Raw genomic sequence first — 17,236 nt, forward strand, 5'->3', positions numbered from 1 at the left:
CCCTCACATTTTTTTCCCTCTCTACGCTTATGGTGTTGCATTTAATTTACTCTGATCAGTCCCAGCTATCAAAAAGGATACATGAATGGGGTTTCTCATCATCAGTTTGCAAGAGACTGAGGAGAGTGGGTGGTACTGATGCTGGCGTGGGGAGGTGGAGGGGAGGGGAGGGGACAAGGGATGCTAATCTGTTGCACGGAACCATTTCCCTGTCAAGCAAAGCCTTCCAACTCCAGCCATAGGGAGACAGCGTGATACTTTTTATAACCACATGTTGCTGTGCTGACTGGATTTCCGCCACCCCCCTCCCCCCACACACACACCCCCACCCCAAACCCCCCCTCCTCTGCCTCGTGCAAAAGGAAGAGCTTTTCTGATGAGAATCTCTGTTGTACGTGCCAGCTGGCATTTGTGCTACTCTGTGCTACCACTCACGGACAATACTGACCAAAAAGAAAAAAAGAGAGAAACAAACCAAAGACACAGGAAGAGAGCAACACCATTTAATTTCTGCTGTTGTTCATTTAAAGGAGTAGTGAAAAAGACAGAAAGAACAATCTGACTTCTGACACCAATGAAAGGTAAGACCTGATGATTTATGCCTTTGTGCTTGCATGGGGAATATTTGGAATGTGTGAAGTGTTATTAAAAAGGCTAACAACTCTAGACTAAAAGGATAAAAACAAACAAAAAACAAATATACTTTCATGGAGAAACCTGCAGAGTAGTTTTTGTCCTCAAACTAAGAAAGTATTGTTTTTCTATTGCTTCAGTTTGATTCATCCAGAGTAGTGTTTAAGTCCATATCAGAGAACACAACAACAAAGAGAAAAATAATGAGCAACCAAGGAAAGCAGGCACATGGATCTAAATTGTTCCGCATCAACAGGTGGCCATCTCTCTCATCAGTCTGTCTGCTTAGCTTGTGTGCTGTGAATAGCCGGCAATGGCTGCACCAAGAATAATGGATAGTTTTCACAAACAAATCTTTCCTAGCTGGGTAACCTCCTTCAGGGACCACATTTGCCACACGCAGATGATTCCGTGGGGGAACTTGCCCAGGATTTGTTTCTTTGAAATCTATTTGTCATGACCTCTGAGCTAGTTTCCAAACCAACTCATGCAATCCAGGAGGAACCGGGTCCACAAAGAAGGCATGTGGTATATCCGTGGTCCCAGTGAGAGAAGTGCATTGGTTCATTAGGTCTAATTAAATAGGATATGTGTCATGTGAAATAGAATTTTAAAGCAAAGAAATAAGTAGAACTGTGTACTCGTTTATTGTTGTTTATTGCAGTTATGCATTTCCTCTTTCAGACAAGTTAGCAGCAGGTGATTTGATTTCCTGCGAATGTACCCAGGCGTACTGTATAGGGTACATATCCAGAGGCAGGGAGAATAGATCCAGAGGCTAATTGATTAATGAATGGTTGTGGTTTTAAACCAATGCTAGTAGTATACAAGTAGACCGATGCCCACTTTAACAATAAACCGAAAACCCAAATGCGTGAATACTGCAGTTGACGCAGTCGTGTGCCGCTGTGAGAAGCCTGAATGAATGAACGAACTGCGACTCCGCTTCCGCTCTCTCGCGTGCTTCAGGACACAAGATGGCAGTGTTGACACAGGCAGGGGGCTAACGCGAGCGTCGAGGACAAATCCGTCGGATCTTTTCCCTTTCAAATGAGAGGGCGACAACACGCCTCCTAACCTCTAACTTAATTAACTATGAGAAAATGAAGTATCCGCCCTTTGGAGTTTGGATGGGTAGTCCTGTAGTTGTTTGATGTTAACTGGAGTCTGTTTTATTTTCCCCATTCGACATAGGGCCTCTGTCATTTTTGTAGGTTTGAGATCAAACTAAGTGATTTCATGCGGGGACTGTCGGTATTTCAAATATTATTACTTTTACTACAAATACGTTGTGTATACATATTTTAGTTAGCGGACTTTTGTGTGTGTCTGTGCGTGCGCGCGCCCATGTGTTTGTGTGCGTGTGTGCGTTTAGAATTTTGTGTGATTTATTGGTTAGGTAACTGGATTCGTAACTAAGTCTTGTGGATTTCATTCTTAGCTAGTGCACTGCAGTTGTACTCTTTAGCAAAGTATTTAAAGCGTGTAAGATTATCTGATAATTCCCTACAATGTAAAACATTATTCCACCTCCTGGTATAAACAGAGGGCATAAGCTTTTTATTTGGGGTTTATTATCACTATTATTGTTGGATGTGATTAATTACTGTTGGAAGCAAACAAGCAGACATCTGGGCATTTCTAGTCACTTTAATTCCATTTGCTACAGCAACCATTTGCTGGAAGGATCTAAACCTTTTATGTTCCATCCAAGCAGGAGTTTTCACACCCAGAATTATTTTCATAACTTTGAATATTTTTAAGGTACAAAGTCTTACCAAGATTTAGAAGAGATGTACCCTCGACCTTATATTCTAACACCCTTCTTTTCATCTTGAAGCTAATATGGCACTCTGCCCTTTGAGGTGAATTTAGATTGTGATGCTATTTGAGAAATTATGTGCACCACTATTTTGTAGGTCATTTATTTATTTATAAATGTATATTTTGTAACAAGGTATATTTCAGTGTGCTTATACCATGCCTGTGGATATGTATTTAAATTTGATTTATATGCCAGGGAGGGCCATTTGTTTTGGAGGCTAACAAAAAGTTTCTGACAGGCTGTCCTTTTTGTCTGTTTTGGGCAAAGAGAGCAAATATTTAAAATCGTTTATTCATCTTGTATCCACCTCATGCATTGATTGATGAATGGTTGATTATTGTATATATCATTATTTTAAAGTGTTTTCATTTTTGTATAGGCTACATTCTTTGAATATTAGGTATATTAATGCCTAATTTTGAATATTGAATTGTCAGTCTTGTTTTATTTGTTTTTAATAAATTCCCTTTGGCGTTACACATTCATTCATTCTTTCATTTGTTCATTCATGAAAGCGCTCCTCCCACAAAATGCTTGTCATTGATAAAAAAAAGGTGAGTAGAAGCTGACCTGGTGTAATGGATTCACATGGTATGACTCATCCATTTCAGCTGGCTCTGATTAAGGCCTCACACACAGCTGTACTGTGCCATTGGTAAGACAACTTCTCTGGTGTATGTGAAGGTATTCTCACACTGACATTTTACCAGGATCAAAAGACAAAACATGAATGAGAGCCAATCCGGAGCCAGAGAAAATGACCAAAAACTCCATAACTCACCAATTCGATTTGGTTTGGACAGTGTGAGAAAAACAACCATAATGTGAATCACGTGCAGACTTTTGAATTATGGCCTCGTTCACAGATTTGTGCTCAGTGCTTTTCTGCGTAGGAGGGATGTATTGAACAAATAAAAGACTTTAGGAACTGTGAACATGTAGTGAATGTGTAGGAGACACCTGTCAAGGCTTATGCCCTCTTTCTACACCTACGGTGAGAACAGAACACACAAATTGTGTAGGACCTGGCTATTTTCTGGAAAGATCTCCCTAAAACCGTTTTTCTGTTTACCTGTGAAAAGGAGCGAAGATATAAAAAGCACAAACATGCCAGGCCTGATCAACAAAGGGAAACAGAGTGCTTTGCCGCTCAGTGTCTCTGAGATTGCTTCCTGTGTCAGAGGTTACACCCTCGCCATGACGGCCTCCATGACCTACAACAATATCGAGGACCACCCCATTGAAGGTGAGCGTTCCCTTTCTCCTGCCTCTACTGAAAAACCATGGCGAGTGTAAGGAATGCTGTGAAAATTATTAATTGGCTTGCTGCAAATAATTAGCTGTTGTAAGAATGTGAAAAATGCACAAGCCAAAGTATAGCATGCATATCATAGATAATGATCAGCTCTTGTTTTCTTTACCAATATGACTGAGTTGTGTTCAAGGGCTTAGCAGGAAATAAAATCCTAGAATTATTCTGGAAGGTGTTTTATCTGAAATGAAGCAGGTCTGAGCTGCCAAGGTCAGGATGTCTCTCAATTCTCTCCCAGAACCAGGTGCATGATTCCTTGGATGAGAGTTGAAAATGATAGTGCTTTCTCGTCTGTGTCAGCAGTCCTCTTTCATAGCCTGTGTGTGGTGTATGATAGTGTCCTCCTTGTCCCGGCAGTGATACATGGTGAGGCATCTCACTGCAAGCTTGTAGGAGGGCGGGACTTGATGTCAAACCCCACCCACTGACATACAACCCCGCCCCTCCCACATCCTGTAGTCAGCTGTACTTGGAAATGTCCCTTATGTCTGTGACAGCACTTGAAAAGATGAACAGTGAGATTAAGCTGGCATGCCAGGCTCATTCCCTGCCTGCAAGCAGACGGCACCCCAATCCAATGAAACATGTTGGAATGATCAAAGAAGAGAGAAGCAGCTTTCTGCTTGAATGCTCTCCAATAATACATGCCATCAAAACTCTATCTTCACCATTTAGGCTTAATAATGGTTTATTATAAAATTACAATTTTAAGAAATCATCATTCTGGCTTTGGAATACAGACATTGCTGTTCTTTTGATAGCTAATTACAAGACAAGAAAATGTCTGGAAATACTATACAATGTCTTTCCATGTCACAAATCATTTTGACCATTTCAACCTAACAAGTTTGCTAAACTGGTCGTTTGTGAGATAAGCATTGAAAGGGAACAGAATGTCCGTGGGCTGCAGTTTGGGTCTGTATGATGTACATGTCTCTATGCATTATCACTGCAGGTTTAAACAACTGCTTTATGGCAAGCCATTTAAGGTTTTATTCAACTTATTTATATCACAAATTCTATTCTAACTAGTTATAATCCTGAATCCAGGGTCATTATGTGTGTAGTTTGCCTGGTGTCTATGTGGGTTTCCTCCAGGCACTCCAATTTTCTCTTACAGTCCAGAGACATACAAGTCAGGTTTGAACTAGTTAAAATACAATTCCTGACATCCATAATTCCTATTTTAATCAGTTAAAATTCAGTTCTTGATATCATTGAAATGAATTGGAAAGACACTTGAAATATAACTAGTTAAAATAGTATTTTTGATATCAAGAATTTTAATTATGACAAGTAAAAATGTAAATTGTGATATAAATAATTTTAATTATAACTAGTTAAAACTGTATTCTTGATATCAAAAACAAGTTGAATGAAAGATTAAACATTTTGGCTTACTGTGTCACTCATACTGTTTCATTCAGGAATCTTCATTTACCCCTTGGATGAATGCTCCACAGTGGTGGGCTTCGAGGCTATGATCTCCAGTCAGATTATCACAGTGCAGATCAAAGACAAGGCCAAAATCGATGACTGCTACTTTGACTGCTGCACAGTGCCTAACGGAACTTTCCAGAGAGGAAGTGGTAAGAAAATGCCGTTAGAATGTTTTCAGCTTAGATGATCTGAGAATGTTTGTCATCCAAATATGACCTTCATAAGAAATGTATACAAAGTTTTTTGAAGGCATGTCTAGTTATATTGTGATATCAAGAGTTATATTGTGATAAAAGTAAGTTGATTAAAACATGCTTTAGTGCTTTAAATGACATCACAGTAACTGTTTTGATCTCATTTGGAAGGCTGTCCCAGAGTTTCGGAGCCTGCAAAAATATTTGATCTGCTTAGACCAAGAGGGCAAACATTTGGTTTTCCACCTAGACTCTGGGACAGCCTGAATGAGTGATTGGTGTGATTTGGTCCCAAGAAATCACTGATCATCCGGAGCCAACAATGCCTTGCTTTGATAGTGATTGAAAGAATCTGGAAATCTATTCTAACTGACAAATAGTGAAAACAAGGCAAAATTGGACTGAAATGTGATTTCTTAATGGTGTTCGTTAATGGTCTGGCCACAAAGTTCTTCACTAATTGGAACTGATCAAGTTCTTGATGACTCATAATGTAAGATTGAAATAAACTATATTCATTAATTAATTAATTCATAATAATATAAAGTGAACTATGGTACATTAGTGTGAGGAAATATAAGCATGTATCTTTTTCTGTCCCTCAAAAAGATAAAATTGACCTGATTTTACATGTGTTTCTTAGTTGAAGAAAGCCAGACTATGTAGATTGATTAAAATGTTGATTAAATTGAGCTCAAGTTCAAAGATTACTCCAATTTTTCTAGGAGTAGGCTTTTTGTCGGAAGCAAGGAACCCAAAATTGACAGGATGAGATCAGAGACATGACATGTCATCAGCACTTCAGTTTCAAAATTAAGCTGGAGAAAAGTTGGAGATATTCAGCTATTGACATCCATGAGACAAAGAGCTAACTTAGTGAAATCAGCCAGTTTACCAAAATCATTAGGTTTAACTGAAAGGTAAAACTTGCTGTCTTTGCCATGAAAGTGAAAAGGTAGATTATGTTTGGAGATAATTTATTTCAAAGTACTATATAGATTGAAAACAAAATTTGGCTTGGATTTTGATCTTTGAGGAATACCGCAATAAGATATTGCTGGTGAGGACACTTAATCACTGACAGGAATAAATGATTTTCTGTTACATAAGTGAGAAGAGAAGCTGTTCAGAGACATACTGCCCACTTGGCTCGAGACAGTAGTCCTCTTAGTATTCGCCACCATGTGTCTGTTGTGAGTTCTGCAAATTTCGCTTCCCAGTCAGCTTGGCTCTCATTGGCTGTTGTGGGCTTCTGTTTGAGATTCCATTGCTGTTCTCCTCATGCTGCAGGATTTTGTTGCAAATATCATACTTTGATTTACAATTTCAGGGAGACAAATCGGGGCGACCGATCTTCTCAACAACACTGTTGATTATTAGACGATACAGGTATAGAAACTGAGGAAGATTTTAGATCCATGAATATGACCCAAGCCAGCATGACCTCTGATCAAAGAACGTGTCTTAGAAACCTCCAAAGTCAGAGCAAAGCATGCATGTGCAAATGGTCTTTCATAGCAGTGAGGTTAGAGACAGCATGGTCTTGGCATGCAGTTTCAGTTGACCTTGTTTGAGCAGTTGGACTCGCCCTGTAGGGCACATTGTGCTTGACGAGGACCTGGAGCAGACCGTTCTGGTGGTCAACCTCGGGGTCATCCCTCCCCTGGAGACAGTCAGCGTGCTGGTCAGCACGTCCTCCGAGCTGACCACCCTTCCCAATGGCGGCATCAGGGTCACCACCCCGCCAGTGTGCACCCCCAAAGTCCAGCGGTCCATCAACGAAGACCAAGGTTTCTCTCCTTACCTGACCAGAGTGTAAGAACACAGACTCCATAAGTTTCAGTCAATGTCTACATTTGCACATTTACACACAAATAGTCTGAAGTTAACCTGAAGTATTCTGACTCTGACATGAGTCATGCAAAGACCTTGTTCCAATAATAATAACTCAAATGAATCAGTATCCTGGCTATGAGTAAATGGATACTATTCATTATCACTCCCTGTCGACACAGCCACTTGAAAAAAAAATACTGCCAGTTCCAGAACATTCTCCATGATAAAATAGGGAGCTGCATTTAAAAACAACAGATATTTTAATTTACGGAATCTCCATAAAAAGCAAACCAAATTCAATGGGTTGTAAATCCAGCAGCATAATTTTCATGTTTCCTCACATCAGAGAAAGTATGTCAACGGCACAACAAATAAGTGAATTCAATTATTTTTTTATTTGAAAAGGGCTTTGACGCTGTCATAAGGATACTTTACAGGAAAATATGAAAATTAGGACTGGGTCTGAAGATAAAAACATTTAAATAGTGGAGTAAAAGCAGGAACCCAGCTTAGATGGGGAACCCATCCTCCTCAGGCCACCTTGGTGTAAACAGTTAAAGTTAGGCTAAATGGAAATTGGGAAGTAATGGAGCAAAATTAGTGTGACAGTGTACTTGCAGTCTTCAAGGCCTGGAGAAGTATGGGGGTAACTGAGGTAATGTAGGGCAAACTGTCATAGTGGTTGGGGAGATTAATGGGTGGATGTTTGGATGAACATCAGAGCTTAATAACTGAGTACATTAAAGTGGTGAATGAATCCATACTGATGGCACTCATGGTCTTCTGCCCAGGAAGGACAGGCACCACTGTGCCCTGGGATCACATGACCAGAACTCAACCAATAGCCAGGTCTGTCTTGCGTGGCTGCTTGAGGAGGAGCCAATCAATTCCATTGACTATGAGTTCAGCTTCCAGCTGGAGATCAGGGGCCCCTGCCTTCTCGCAGGTTAGTACAGCCATAATATTTCTATTAATAATACTGAATTGTTTTGTACTATTGCAATTACCACATAAAAACTTACCCACTTGTTGTTTAAACTGGACCACAAAGATGTTCATATTGCAGTCTGAACTATTGGCCTGATTCACAAATGAAAACATGGCTTGTAAGAAACAACTGACTCAGGGATGCACTAAAATATGCCTTACAAGTTACATTTTCATTTTTGAATTTAGTGTATAGAAAAAAGTATATGCTTGAGTCTCCAGCTCAAGCTAATAAAGAAATGTACAGGCAATGTCAGAAAGTATTGTATTACATGATTTTATTTAATTTGTTAATCAAACAAGTGAAACATTGTGAGATCTTTAATTCTAATATTTTGCTCAGAGAGATCATAGATATTTATAAAACTTCAGGTTTCACAGCATGCATATTAGATGTTGGCAGAATTAAGCAATTGCCTATACTTTGCTCAGCTACTGCATATCCTTATAAAAATACCAGCTTGATTAATTCAGTTTATAAGTGAAACAGTGAATGAGGAAAAACTGCTGAAGAACTAGTGTCATTGATAATGGTGACTGGAAACTTGAGGCTAGCTTACATTGCTAGCCCCAAGTTATTCATGTATTAATCTGAACCTAAATGTAGGGGGAAATACACTGAACAGAACAGAAGTAAATAAATAAGGAACAGAAAGTAAGCACGCGTTTGATCTAATGACCTTATTGCGAGAATAAGCCACCTCTCAGAAGCATTTCTCCACGTGTATCCATCGATAACCATAGGCCTGTGTTTACAGAGGGTTTGTATGTTTAAAGGTGAGCAGTCTGTCTCCTCCTTGTGCACTTTTAACTATATTTCACTGGCATTTAGAACAGTTTACAATGCAAACGCAAGTGCAAAGGTTACAGGGGAAAGGCAGACGGTTGTAGATAAAGGTGAGATCACAATACAGAAACTTAACGTGGCAAGAAATCGAAGCCCTCGCCTCATTGGAGGATTTGAATGTGGACTGAGAGACAGCCATCCTATGGAGTGCACCACATGATCTCCCGGGTGGATTTGTCCGTTTTTACACAACTTTAACAATGTATGGACCAGTTCCCCAGGTCATGTAATAGACACAGACACCCTCAGGGTGTCCAAGTTCAGGCTTGATACAGTGCTGGATAATCCATAGTCTGTCGGTAAATGAGAAATTTCGATGGACTGAATGGTCTGTTATCATTATGTATTCTTACATGTCTAAGACCATGTGACTGTTGTGCATGCATGGTGATTAATATGTGGTGCTGCCGCTTGTTCTAGATGTTTTAGATGTCCATGTCTTTATGCGCAGGTGTCGAGAGCCCCACCCATGCTATTCGGGCTGACGCGGACCCATCTGCCCGTTCAGCCACCAGCGTCGTCATCACCCTGGCGGACAAGTACACGTACGACTGCCCCATCGAGATCGTTATCTATCCAAGCGGTGAGCGTCATCACCTATGACCAATAGTGCATGCTGGGAGCTACAACAGGGCCTGTCGTAAAATTGAAACCATCACCATGTCAACCATTTCACATTCATTTTTCTTGTTTGACAAGACTCCTAATAGTTTGATTAACCAATTGGCAAAAAATCGTGGCTTCCTCTTAAATATGTGTCTTATTGTAGAGGGGAAACCCAATTTATTCTTTGTTCTTTATTTTTTTTTTTTTTTGAGAATCATAAATGGCACTGAGGATGGCATGAGCTGAAACATGTCTGCCTGTGAAACTAAAGAACTGATATTATACTGAAACTACTCTTGGTATTTTGATCGTTCCTTGGTGGGTTCAGTGCACTTGTGCACTTTTATAGATATGAGTAAAATGCAAACAAGAAACTGCTATGGGTATTGGTACATATTTTTCAGCGAATTCACTGTTTGATTTCATAATTAAGGAATGTAAATGTAAATTAGTTTAAAGGTCACTGTTTTAATGGTAAAATTACTGAAGGCTCAGTTGTCGATCACACGGTAAGCTACTGCCTACGGCCGTCTCATTGACTTCATCACATGCCCTATCCCACAAGCGCAGGCTACAGAGCTCCACGCTCACCGATTCTGCCAGGGGCCAAAAATGAGTGTTTCCTGCCCGACCATTACTCTTCCCCACACAGCCTCTGTTCTCCGACGCCCTCGCTGGTAGAAAAGGTTGATTAAATCACGGGGTGATATATTCTTCTCACTGCCTTTAACGAAATCTCTCCCCGCAAACTGGCTGCCGAGCGTAGATTTATGTCACGTCTGAATGCGATCCTTCCGAGCCGGGCCGCGGCCTGCGCCCACCTCTTCACCTGCCAGCGTCTCAGACCGCGCGTGGGCGAGGCGGGAATGAATGCCTGGCTCCAGCGTGACCCCCCCCCCCCCCCCCCCCCCCCCCCGCCCCCCCGTCGGACTCTCTGCGACAGGCGGGGGAGGACGTAACGTTGGGGGGTCCGGCGTGGGTCTGGCGGCAGTCTGGTCAGCGAACCCTGAAGCGGCAGACACGCACGGAGTGGAGGGATTTGGCAGCTCGGGGTTGGAGCACCGTGGCCTTTGTCTCATCAGGAGTGTGAAGTGCACACGGATGGATGGATGTGGTGCTTGAGGCTGGACTTACAAACACATGTGGAGGCTCAGAGGCATGAATACATTTATAGGTATTGACTGAGTTCAAACAAGTTTGGCATACAAAATCATAAAGGGAAAATATGAATAAATATAATAAATCTAAATCTAACTAAAAGAAGTAGGCATTTATACAGCGGTACGAGAAGGAGTGAGTGGAATCGAAGACTGCTATTAAAGCTGTGGAGTGGAAGTGCAATGGCCCATTGTTTACGTCAACCAACTGAAAGTGCTATCAAATCCAATTTCCGAAATAAACATGTGTGTTTGAGTTTCTTAGGAAAGTGTTGTGAGATCATGTAAAGCTTAGGGCTAAAGCGCTTGGGGTTTGAATCAGCAATCCCTTACCTCACGCAATACTCTTTCGCTCACTTACTCTTGCAAAGAGTATGTATGCATTTCAAAATTCAAAGTTTTCCTGAAGCGCAGAAATGTATTATTTCACACACACACACACACACACACACACACATATATATATATATATATATACAGCTTGTTCTTTTTTCACTGTTTAGATTGTGTTCTGTTTTCATTTCACCCTTCATGTTTGGTTGACCGGTCAGTCTGTAACTGCGCAGTTCTACAGCATATGCTGCTTTTTGCTGTGGGCGGGATCTCCCATTGATCTGATGCCCTCCTGCTTTCTGATTGGCAGAGCCCCACATGCCGCATGTCCTCATTGAGGAAGCAGACATGACACCTGAGGAGTACAGCGAGCATCTGAAGGGGAGGAGTGACTTCATAAAGGGCACCAAGAAGGACTCCAGCAATGAAAAGAAGGTAGTTCTGGTCTCTGCTGACGAGTAGTCGAGACAAGATCAGCGGGTCATCCCAACACCCCCCCCCAAAACAACAAAAAAAATGTTGGAATATTATGATAAATATTACAGAGCCCAAAACAAAGGCCTTGTCTGAAACTCTGGACTCAAGTTTTGACCTGCTGAAGCTGCTGCTGTAATTACATTTAGATTATTGCTTATCTGAGATCATCAGATATTAAAAACATGTTGAATGTCATTATATTAAGCATAAGATGAATTTTAATTTTAGATTACAAGCCGAATGTGGGATGTACAACCTGTTCTGTTCACAAAAAAATTCTTAGGTTCACTAAACTTTATTAAACTCATTCCAAAGCAGACCAATGCATTTTGTTCATGTGTGTATCAGCTTTATGATTAGTTTTTGAGCATCCCATGTACCCACATGAGCTCAAGTACCTTTCAAAGGTCATTTCGTTAACAAAGCTGCATTCAATATGTCATGTGTCAGCACTGGGTACAAATGACGAGCAGGCAATTAGATTTCTTGTGAGCACCAAGAGGGATAGACCAACTGCACGTTAAAAAGGTGTATGATAAAAGCTGTTTCCATGGGAACCACAAAAACGGTCTGACATACCGCGCCTGATATTTCAACCCACAGTATATGTACGTGAATGTGATTTGTGCCGGTTTTAACAATTCACACGGTCGCCTCTTCCTGCTGTCAGTTCCCCACGGAATGGTGAAAGGCTTTTTTTGTTGTTGGTTCTGCAGAAAAAAAAGCCCCCTATGATTGAAATGTGCGTGGACGAGCAGCAGAATTATGTTGCGCTTGCTCGAGTGCACGGTACCAATGCTGCAACACGGCAAAGGTTCTGGGTCATGGGGCGGTTTTTCCACCTCTGGCACATAGATTCTCTGAGGGAGCTTAACTCAGCGTTCTGGGAAACCTTGCTCTACGCTGTATTCTGGTGTTGTGTTTACAAAATCAACCTGTGCTAACAGCAGCCAGTCGATCTAGATTGAGCGATTCCGTACAACTCACAATACATTGCTTAGAAATGTGTTTTTAGGGGGAATGCGATTGCTTGTGTGTAATTCAGTTCTCAGTTGTTTTATAAACCTACAAATATACCAGGTATATTCCTGTACTTCATCATAATTTGTTTTATTTGCCCCATTTGCTATGTGCAAAGGCTCATAGTTTCATGGTTCTGAAATAAAAACATAAAAAGGGCATGCCATTCTGTCATGTTCTTTAATTATTCAAGTTACCTGTGTGCAAAAGCTGGACCCTAGATACCTAGAGAAGTGGAAATGTAGGTTGAGAGATGTTTTGACTAGGCAAACCCCAATGCAGCTCAGGTTTTACCTGGAGACAGCCTAGCTACATCTTAGATGGCTGGAAAACTTTTACCTTTCAACCAAACGTAGCCAGGTTTACACCCGAACACCTAGATGGCGTTTCCCCAACGTTTCACTGACTTTTCGCCACAAAATGTTCTTGTTTCTTGGCAGGATGGCAAAATCAGGTCTTCTGCAGTTTTTTCTATCTTTCCTGACCTCTTTTGCCCTCCGGTGACCAACAGGTGGAGATCATTCGCAAGCGTCTTCACAAAGACCTCCTGCACAGCCCCGTGGTGATGCTCAACTTCTGCCCGGACCTCAAGTCCGTGACCTCTGACCTGCGGAGGGTTCAGGGAGAGTTCATCTTCCTCATCGACCGCAGCGGAAGCATGAGCGGCGTCAACATCAGCCGTGTTAAGGTGACGAGACGCCTTACGTTCACGTACATCATTTCCTGGTCATGGAATCCAGATGGACAGATCTCAAGAGATCTAAATCCTAATTGCCTGGGAAAAGCATGTACTGTATGCAAATCAGGGATGTACCAGCATAAGGGCCTTTCACACCAATACAGCCAACACTGCGCCTACTGCCAGGTTTCGCTGCCATGTTCCATTGAAAACAATGGATTTCCACACAGCAGGAAAAACAGTGTTACATCAACTCTTATAGAGTGCAGAATGGTCTGATGTTCACAATTAGATTTGAATGAACACTGGAAATGTTACTGTGCTCATTTGGTATGAAAGATATCCAGAGAGTGGTTTGTGGAAGTGTGATGTATTTGGCACATGCATCTTGCTTCATCCATTTATGTCTTGATTGCCTTGATTTTAGAGCAGGGATACTCAAGTCTGGCCTGTGAGGCCAATAGTACTGCTGGTTTTCATCATAAATCAGGACTGACTAAACGCAGGGATCCCTGGTGAGTTAAATCTCTGGCCAATCAGTAGCATTTATGATTGACTATAAAAGAAAACCAGAAGTACTACTGGCCTTGTGGGCCAGATGTGAGTATCACTGCCTTCAGGGAGTGGATGTTATGGGATTGATTAGAAAACATTGGCAAAGGTGCCAAAAGTGGGTGGATTTATGTTTTTGGCTTTCAACCGAACTGCTGAAAAGGTATAAACCTAGCATGTGAGGCTACTCACTTCCATATTAGGACAGGCCTCATACCAATAAGAGGGCACCCTGCCACACAGACATGTTTACATTTTATTCTAAGGTTATTTAGTAATTATGCTTGTTGTCATGTTGCTGTGTGAGTTCACTTTTATAAGAAATAACAGGCTAGTTTTGATTGAGCTGGTAGAGCTAGAGCTGGAGTAAAGTTGAGGTTTATGGTGAAATATGGATCTAGTGTGAAATTGCAGGGTTGGCCAGGATTATTCTGAAAATATGTGCAATTGCACAATGCTCAACTATTGTGCCACATTAATTACTTTGTGACAGTACGCAAATGCAGTGTAGCTATACCTTTATTGCCCAGTAGTTTCATCTTGCCTACTTTACAGATAGTCTAACACTTTCTTCAAACTTTAGCTGAAAGAAACATCAAAGATGTGAAAAATATTGTAATTGTATGTTCATTTTCTTCCAGCTGGGAGAAAATAATTGAGGAACAGCAATCTATTAAGATAGGAAATCCAGAATGAGAAGCTGGGCCTTCGGAGAGGGACAGCCAGCACTGTGCGTCAGATAAAAAAAAAATTAATTTCATATTGGATGTAAGGCATTTTGTGCTCCTGCCAGCTTTCAGAGCTTTACTGGCATTTAGCAGTAAGGATCTGAGAGCTAAACAGAGCTAATATGCCTTACAGTACATCAGAATGTGCCAGAAGCTGATTTTAAATCTGTTGACAGTAGACTTGTCTGCACCCAGGGAGGGATCAGGGCCAGTTTGAATGCGACCTCATCTCAGGTTCGGTGGGAAACCCTCCAGCCGCGTTCATGTTGTTCTTTTGCAGGAAGGAATTCGACCAACTCAAAACATTGCATCCGATTGCTGATTTTGCCTCTTTGTGTTACATTGCTGGCATTTAGCAGACGTTCTTATGTAGAACAACTTGCAATGCAAATGCAAGGACACTGTGCTATGACAGGTTACTGTAGATTTTACAGTAGAACTGAAGTGGTCTGGTTTTGAGATTGGCTACACCTGGAGAGCACACAGGGGTTCTATTGACTGCGTGTAATTATCCTCAGAGTACAGCATATTGTGAAAAGCTTGGTGTTTGATATGACATTCTCTGACCACTACCCATGGCAGGATCTGACAGTTCCCTGTTCGTTGTCAGTGGCCAAATTAGACTGATTTTCATATCACTGAGTGAAATTGCTAATTACACAATATGAAAAATTCTAAAACATGAAGGAAATATTTCAATATAATAATGTAATAAGGTTGACTAAAAAGTGAATATTACTGCACGCCAATGATACTGGTCAAATAGACTGAGATAAATAACAATGAGTAGCATCATACAAACAGAAAAGCAGGTTGTATGTTAAATCAAGAGAATCTGTATATGTATAGGAAGCAGATAGTGTACTTCATGCTTGCTTATTATGTGTGCGTGTGTGCATGTGTGTGTGTGTGTGGTGGGGGGGGGGGGTGGTGTGGGCAGGGGGCTATGTGTGTGTGTATATGCATGTATGTGTGTATATGTATGTGTATGTGGAAGTGTGCTGGATGTGTGTGTGCATGTGGATGTTTGTGTGTGTGTGTGTATGTAGATTTGTGTGCGTGTGTTTGTGCATGTGTGTCCCCCTGATTGTGTGTGGGGTTATGTCTGTTTGTGTGTATGCATGTGTGTGCGCGCACATATGTGTTTGTATAAGCGTATGTGTGAGCTGTGTTTTTCCTCCTGAGAGCTCCATGTCTTTTCATGTGTCCGGAATAATTAACGCAGTTGGATATGGCTGTTGCATATCCAATCAAACTCCATTTCACTGAACAGGCTCCTTCTCTCTGCTACCCCTTTCATATTGAATAATGGATTCACTGTCAGCTGAGGAAGCGTCTTTAAAAGCCGCATGTAGGTCAGGGGAAACTGAACGCTCGTTCTGGCCCCGATCCGCCTCTTAGTACTGTACTGAACGAGCACTGGACCCTTTTTATTTGCTCAATTCTTCCCCTCAATTTCTATTTGCATCATTTTATGATGGACGGTGTTTCTCTATTCATACACTTCCTGACAAACTTACAACTCCGGGCCTTTGGAAAATGGCCTTTAAGCCTTCATTGGGGTCACCCATGAAACTTGCTGTCAGTTATTCATACGATGATGGGGGTCGATGGCTTCCCGCTGTGCTATTTCTGGCTTCCGAAACATGCTCCTGCCAGTGCGATTTTGACATTTTGTTGAAGGCTGGAACCACCCCCTGCTCCAATTTACATATCATTAAAGTTCCTCCGTAAAACAAAAGCGCAGTCATGGAATTCGCATGAAACCCCTCACGCTCACGCGTCCCTGGGGGGAAACATGTAATTAGCAGCGCGCAACTGTCATGACATCAATGGCATATGTAACCACAATAAGGATAATATTCTGGTACATTCTGACAGGAGGAATGTGTATCACAATATATATATATATGTATATATATACTACGTATATGCAGTATGTTATTATGTGTACTACACAGAAAAATGTATCCTAACAGATCCTAACTACAACAGATATGGAGTATCCTAATTAGATTTGTGAGTTATTTTCACTTACAATTTATTCACAAATACTCATGAATAAATTGCTTTTTGGATGCTGTGTATTCCCAGCCAAATATTTGGCAAACTATTTGATTTTGATGTTGGGAGATGTAATTAAAATCTCATATATAATGTGAAGGCACTGCAGTGCTGACAGTCAACTGGTAAACAGGTACATTTTCCAAATCAATGTATTCATTTGCTTGCAAGACCAGACTGTAGAGTCATTATAAATAGGTTGTAAGTGCTGTTTATTGCACTACAGTTGAGCGTAAAGACATGCCAATTCCAGTCTCTCTTTGGGCTGACAGATAAATATTTCCCCTGAAACAATTAGCTAAACACAGTATGAATCATACAGTGCATATTCACTTATAAAGGTAATGCTACTTTCAAATGATCTGTAACTTCTTTCCTTATTTTATTGTGAAACACATTTATCAGGTTGCATCCTTCTCAGACACAGGATTGGTACACTCTTCACAAAAAAACCAAACATGTTAAATATTGCATAAGTCTACTACAAAGGTCAATAAATAATGTGTATCTTTTCTGCTAGTTTTACTGCACAAGTTTTTTTCCACT

General features: G+C 41.0%; 1 protein-coding gene across 1 annotated transcript in view; it reads left to right on the forward strand.

Moving 5' to 3' along the window:
• The first annotated feature begins 372 nt into the window (after positions 1–372).
• Positions 373–17,236, forward strand: part of vwa5b1 (von Willebrand factor A domain containing 5B1) — a 47,777-nt gene continuing 30,913 nt past the window's right edge. The window contains exons 1-8 of the mRNA XM_064299266.1: positions 373–581; positions 3,541–3,704; positions 5,198–5,359; positions 7,000–7,219; positions 8,032–8,186; positions 9,526–9,657; positions 11,481–11,605; positions 13,179–13,355. Of these exons, the coding sequence (XP_064155336.1) occupies positions 3,566–3,704; positions 5,198–5,359; positions 7,000–7,219; positions 8,032–8,186; positions 9,526–9,657; positions 11,481–11,605; positions 13,179–13,355 (1,110 nt within the window). The 5' untranslated portion in view covers positions 373–581; positions 3,541–3,565. The remainder of the gene's footprint in view (positions 582–3,540; positions 3,705–5,197; positions 5,360–6,999; positions 7,220–8,031; positions 8,187–9,525; positions 9,658–11,480; positions 11,606–13,178; positions 13,356–17,236) is intronic.

Source organism: Anguilla rostrata, chromosome 11 (genome assembly GCF_018555375.3).
Source record: "Anguilla rostrata isolate EN2019 chromosome 11, ASM1855537v3, whole genome shotgun sequence".
Lineage (NCBI taxonomy): Eukaryota > Metazoa > Chordata > Actinopteri > Anguilliformes > Anguillidae > Anguilla > Anguilla rostrata.